Here is a 6,268-nt window from a genome sequence, read left to right as displayed (position 1 = left end):
GCTAGGCAAGCACTCTACCATTGAGCCACCTTCCCAGCCTACTTTTCTGTTTTTACATTTCATTAGGAAGGAAGAGTGAAAAGTAGAATGAAAGAAAGATGATTTTGAAATTATTTCACAGCACTTAGAAGAAAGCAAAAGAAACCTTTCTTTTTTCTTTTCTTTTCTTTTTTTTTCAATCCTGGGGCTTGAACTCAGGGCCTGGACTCTATCCCTGAGTTTTTTTCTGCTCGAGGCTAGAACTCTACCATTTGAACTACAGTGCCACTGAGTTTTTTTCTGTGTATGTGGCACTGTGGAATGGAACCCAGGGCCTCAGGCATGCCAGGCTAGCGCCCTACCACTGAGCCACCTTCCCGGCCCCAGCTTTTTTTTTTTTTTGTGCCAGTCCTGTGGCTTGAACTCAGGGGCTGGGTACTTGCTGCCCATGAGTTTTTTTGTCAAGGCTAACATTCTAACTTGAGCCTCAGCTCCACTTTCAGCTTTTTGGTGGTTAATTGGAGATAAGAGTTTCAAGGGTGCTGAGGATGATTTTGGGCTGCAAACATCAGTTCTCAGGCTCCTGAGTGGCTAGGATTATAGGTGTGAGCCACTGGCGCCCGGCCTGAGCTACAATTGCACTGGGTTTTCTTTTAGGTCTTACCTGCAGTGTGCCATTGTAACTGCAAGCAGCCTGTCTTCCGAGTCAGACTTCGTTGGCATTAGGGAGTGGCATAGTAAGAAGCATGAAGTCTTGACCCAGTTTGCAGAAAAGTGCAAAGAGATTTTTTTCTGTCATAGTCATAGGTCCTATTTCAGGAATAGCATGAAGCAGAGCTGTTCCAAATAGGCCATGGCTGTAGCTCACAGAGCTGAGGTACTCCTGAACTCCGAAAGGACAAGATAAAGGCACAAAAATTCCAGTTGATGGAAAATTGTTACAGTTCTTACAGAGAATACTGATAAAAGATTCATGCTTAGCTCCTGTCAGGAATGTGAACATACCAGGTACGTACGTTCATGTCTTATCTCTGAGTGCCATATGGAGCAGAGCTGTTCGATTGTTACCTACTTCCACAGTCTGAGTAGACATCCACATGTCAATATGCTTGACTACGTTTTAAAAGTTTCAGATTGTTTTAGAAACACAAACGTGTTAACATCTGACAGTGGAAAAACTGGTAGGACAATCTAGCCCTCTAAAAACCAGGGCTCAGTTGACCACCCTGGGAAGAGTCTGCTTTAGGTCCAGAATCCAGTCCAAAAGATGTCTGTCCATGGCAGTGCCCAGTCTGCAGTAGAAGCACTCCTGCCCAGACTCCTACGGCAGGACTGCAGCTTAGCCCTTCCTGCTGCACTTGAGATCCTTCACTCCAGGCCATTGTTCACATGACTCAAATGCTCTGCCACATTCCGAACACCACAGTTAGCTGTGCAAGAAACCCATGATCCTTAAAGCCACAGAGGAGAGCTATGTTGAATTATGACATGCATACATGTTTGAATTTGTGCAGCTATCAAATCATTCAGTTTAAGTTGAAAGAAGTCTAGACATCAGTCTAGGTATCTTGGTGCCCTGGGTGCCCTGTGAATGCATTTCCTTGGATGTTCACTCCCACTTCCCGATGTCTTCTCTCCAGTGACCCAGGTCTGGTGGAGAAGACCTTTGGAACCTGCTGTGTCACATGACAAGACAGTATTCTCCCCATGAGGTCCAGATCACACTAGGAATCTCTGGCCTCTGGTGGCCCAGCTGGAGGAAGCCAGTGAAGTGGTTTTCCTGGGAGCTGTCTAGGGAAGGTCTCTATTTGACTTAGTCTTCAAAAGTTGCTATTCTGCAGTTTCTTGTCAAGTTAAACACTTATCATACAACTTAGTTGTTTCATTCTTATTTACCCAAGAGAAATAAAAAGATGTCCACATAAATAGTTATACACAATTGTTCATAACAGTTTTATTCAAAACAGCATACTATAGTCAACCTAAACTTTCATAAGCAGGCAAATAAACTGGGATATGCATAAAGTGCAGTGTCACTCAAAAATAAAAATGAACTAATGACCATCCAATAGCATGGATTAGCCTCTAGAGATGTGGAGCCATACACAAGAATATGTAGAAGCACAGTTATTACAAATTTGAAGCCAGGCACCCGTGGCTCATGCCTGTAATCCTAGTTACTCAGGAGATTGTGATCCAAGGATCCTGGTTGGAAACTGCCCCAGGCAGAAAAGTCCCTGTGAGACTCCTGTCTCCAATGAACTACTCAAAAGCCGGAAGTGGAGCTGTGCCTCAAGTGGTAGAGCACTAGCCTTGAGCAGGAAGAGGCTCAGAGACAGTGCCCAGGCCCTGAGTTCAAGCACCAGGAGAAAAAAACAAAAGTGTCTCAGATTTGTCTGCCTGTCCTGGCTACTACTTGTGCTTTTTTTTGGCCAATCCTGGGATTGAACTCAGGGCTTGGGCACTGTCCCTGAATTTCTTTTGCTCAAGGCTAACACTCTGTCCTTGAGCCACAGCACCACTTACCAGCTTTTTCTGTGTATGTGGTACTGAGGAATCGAACCCACGGCTTCATGCATGCTAGGGAAGCGCTCTACCACTGAGCCATATTTATCAGCCCCTACTTGGGCTTTTTAAATTAAGTGGCTCACATTAGATTGGTTACATTTAAGATATTCAATAAATAACAAATTCTGTAAGTACTGTGTATTTCAAGTAATTGCATGAATAAGGGGCTGCTGGGAACACAGTGTCACTTAGGTGTCACTGATGTGCCACCCTTGGTGTGTGCTGATGGCTCAGCACTATAGAGGCTGAGGAGGGAGATGACAGATGTTCCGGGCTTGGAGGGTTTGAGAAGTGGCATCGCTATCACCCAGTCGGAATTTAGTCTGTCCATGTGAAGAGATGTTACCTTCAAGTTCAGTCTTTTTTTTGTCTGTGGTGGGGCCTGAACTCCGGGCCTGGGCGCTGTCCTTCAGCTCTTCAGTGAAAGGCTAGCGCTCTACCACTTGAGCCACAGCGCCACTTCCGGCTTTTTCTGCTTATGTGGTGATGAGGAATCATCCTAAGCCCCCCTCCCCTTTTTTTTAAAGAAAAAGTATAATATAGTAAAAAGATGTTTGGATATATAGATCAGCAATAGAATGTCTGCCTAATAAGTTGAGACCCTGAGTTCAAACCCCCCAGTACTGCAAAAGGGAGTCTGTGCTGGGGATGTATTTTAGTGGTAGATTGCTTGCCCTGAATGTGCAAGACTATTGGTTCAATCCCCATGACTTTTTTTTTCTTCTAAGGTAGTTATAGGAAAAGAACAACTCACCTTGTTTCCTTTGCCTGGACAGTGTTGTGCAGTGTTCCTTCATTCTGCACACACCTCCTCAGACATGAGTGGTTTTGCTCCTTGGCAGTCCTTTGGTGCATAGGTTCTTTTCAAATCTTGATGTTTATGTATTTAATTTTTGTGGTGCTAGAGATTGAACACAGGACCCTGTATATGCCAAGCACGTGCTCTACCACCAAGCCACAAAATAGCAGCCTGACTTGAAAGTTTGCTTGTTTTGGGATTGGATTTTATGTGCATGTGCTGGGAGTCAGTGGCTCACGCCTGTAATCCTAGCTCCTCAGGAGGATGAGATCGAGGATCCCAGCTTGGAGTCAGGGCAAGAAATTCTGTGATGGGCTGGGAAGGTGGCTCAGTGGTAGAGCGCTTGCCTTGCATGCCTGAGGCCCTGGGTTCAATTCTCCAGCACCACATAAGCAAAAAGAAAAAAAGCCGGAAGTGGCGCTGTGGCTCAAGTGGTAGAGCGCTAGCCTTGAGCTGAAGAGCTGAGGGACAGCGCCCAGGCCCAGAGTTCAGGCCCCATGACCGGACCCCCCCCCCAAAGAAAAACAAAACAAACAAACAAAAAGTCTCTGGTTTATCTGCCTGGATTGGCTTCAAATCACAGTTCATAGATCTCAGCCTCCTGGACAGCTAGGATTATAATGGTGAGGTCACTCAGGTTAGTGACCTGTATTTGTTTGCTTGTTTGTTTGTTCCAGTACTGGGGCTTGAATTCCAGGCCTAGGTGCTGGCCGAGCTCTTTTGCTCAATGCTAGTGCTCTACACTTGAGCCACAGCTCCATTTCTGTCTTTTTGTGGTTAATTGGAGAAAGAGTTTCACAGATGGAAGTGGCACTGTGGTTCAAGTAGTAGAGAGCCAGTCTTGAGCACAGAGGCTCAGGGACAGCACCCAGGCCCTTAGTTCAAGCTCCAGAACTGGCGGGGGTGGGGGAGTGGTGGGGTGGGAGGGAGATAATCCTAGCTACTCAGGAGACTGAGATCTGAGGATCGCAGTTTGAAGCCTGTCTTGGTAGAAAAGTCCTCAAGAGACTCTTATCTCCAATTAACCACACAAAAAATGAAGTGGCACTGTGGTTAAAGCAGTAGAGCGCTAGCCTTGAACATAAAGAAGCTTAGACACCACCCAGGCCCTGAGTTCAAGCCCCACAATTGACCCAAAAAAGTCACTTTTCCTGCCTGGGTGGTTTTGAATGGTGATCCTCAGATATCAGCCTCCTGATTGGCTAGGATTATAGGCGTAAGCCACTGACACCTGGCTTTTTTTTTTTTTTTTTTTGAGATGGCCCAGCTGGACACTGATGGCTCATGCTTGTAATCCTACCATAGCGGCTAGAGCTTTGGAGTTGTTAGGGATTTCTATCTCTCTCTTTATATTTTATAATGCTCTCTAGAAGACGTGGCCTTCGAGTCTTACCCTCTAGTTTCTTCCCTTGAATTTCTTGCTCCTGTCCTGGTGTGCTCACTCCCTGCCTAGAGCAACTGCCAGGCCTTCCCAGCTCCCACAGCGCTTAGCTCTGAGTGTCTTCCCAGGGAGTCTCAGTTCAACCTACATCTTCATCTTCAGCCTGTCTGGACAGCTCTGGTGGCCTGCTGAACACTGGGTCTTCTCTCTGCAGATCCCGATGGCCAGCTGTATAGTGTGGAGCCTGCCCAGGACGAGGGTCCCACTGCCTGTGTGGACGAGTTTGACGACTTTGTCACCTATGAGGCAAGTGCTTTCCCTTACGTCTGAACTTCGTCTTTTCCTTTCTGCTGCAATCCTGCTTCCTGAGATGCTCAGAGACACGGGAAGGCCCCGCACCCTCCTGCTTCTGTAGGTTGCTGAGGGTCTCTGGGGTGCAGGCTCTGGGATGGACCAGCGGGTGTCTGCCTCTGCTCCTGGGGGCTGTCTGGGGACGGGCTGTGAGGCTGCTTGCTCCTTGTTCTCTCGGCAGCCTTCCCTGGGGCATGTTGCGCAGAGGTTGATGGACAGTGAGGCGCAGTGTAGTGCTGCTGCCATGGTCTGCCAGGTACGAACAGACAGAAGACTGAAGGTTCCCTTTCATGACTTTTTTTTTTTTCCTAGTCCTGGGGCTTGAACTCATGGCCTGGGAACTGTTTCTGAGCTTCTTTTGCTCAAGGCTTGAGTCTTGAGCCACAGCACTACTTCTGGCTTTTCTGTGTATGTGTTGCTGAGGAATCAAACTCAGGGCTTCATGCTTGCTAGGCGAGCACTCTACCACTAGCCACATTCCCAGCCCTTTCATGAACTTCTAAACTGCTTTCTGTCTTTGGGGACATTTGACTAATACTTGCTTCCTGCTTGTAGATACAGTGGGAGTATATATACATATATATATATGTATACATATATATATGGTATAGCTTCTCTAATTGTGGGTCCTTGTCACCATAGTTAGGAAAAAAGTCATAGCTGAAGAAGACAGGACACTTTTAACTACACCCAGGAACCAATGATTAGATCTTTTTCTCTTTCCTGTTTTGTCGGTCATGGGGCTTGAACTCTGGGCCTGGATGCTGTCCCTCAGCTCTTCATCTCAAGGCGAGCGCTCTACCACTTGAGCCACAGCACCACTTCTGGTTTTCTGGTGGTTAGTTGGAGATTAGAATCTCATGGACTTTCCTGCCCAGGCTGGCTTTGAACCGTGATCCTCAGATCTCAGGCGTGAGCCACCAGTGCCTGGCAACATCTCTTTTTATGTTTGGAAAAAATATACTTAACAGTATCAATGTCGGAAGGTCATTATATACCCCATCCTACTACCTCCATGATGAGCATTTGTATCTGTAGATGAAGGGTACCAGCCATTGACCCTGGGTGGTGGTGCTGAGCATTGACTGGAATCCCCAGCTTCCTCGGAGATTCCTCTGGCTTGGGTGTATGTATCCATGACGGCCTGAGAGAGCATGATCTCCTGCCCAGGAGGTCCCCTGCGTCTGTCG

At 47.0% G+C, this 6,268-nt stretch overlaps 1 protein-coding gene across 3 annotated transcripts in view; it reads left to right on the top strand.

Moving 5' to 3' along the window:
• Rab11fip3 (RAB11 family interacting protein 3 (class II)) overlaps window positions 1-6,268 on the top strand; it is a 45,729-nt gene that overhangs the window by 3,977 nt on the left and 35,484 nt on the right. For all 3 annotated transcript variants that reach the window (XM_013011593.1, XM_013011590.1, XM_013011589.1), the window contains exon 2: window positions 4,942-5,033. In XM_013011593.1, coding sequence (XP_012867047.1) covers window positions 4,942-5,033 — 92 coding nt within the window. The remainder of the gene's footprint in view (window positions 1-4,941; window positions 5,034-6,268) is intronic.

This window comes from Dipodomys ordii, unplaced genomic scaffold (assembly GCF_000151885.1).
Source record: "Dipodomys ordii isolate 6190 unplaced genomic scaffold, Dord_2.0 Scaffold14, whole genome shotgun sequence".
Classification (NCBI taxonomy): Eukaryota; Metazoa; Chordata; class Mammalia; order Rodentia; family Heteromyidae; genus Dipodomys; species Dipodomys ordii.
Note: the sequence above shows the minus strand (reverse complement) of the source record. Positions and strands in the feature narration are given on the sequence as shown.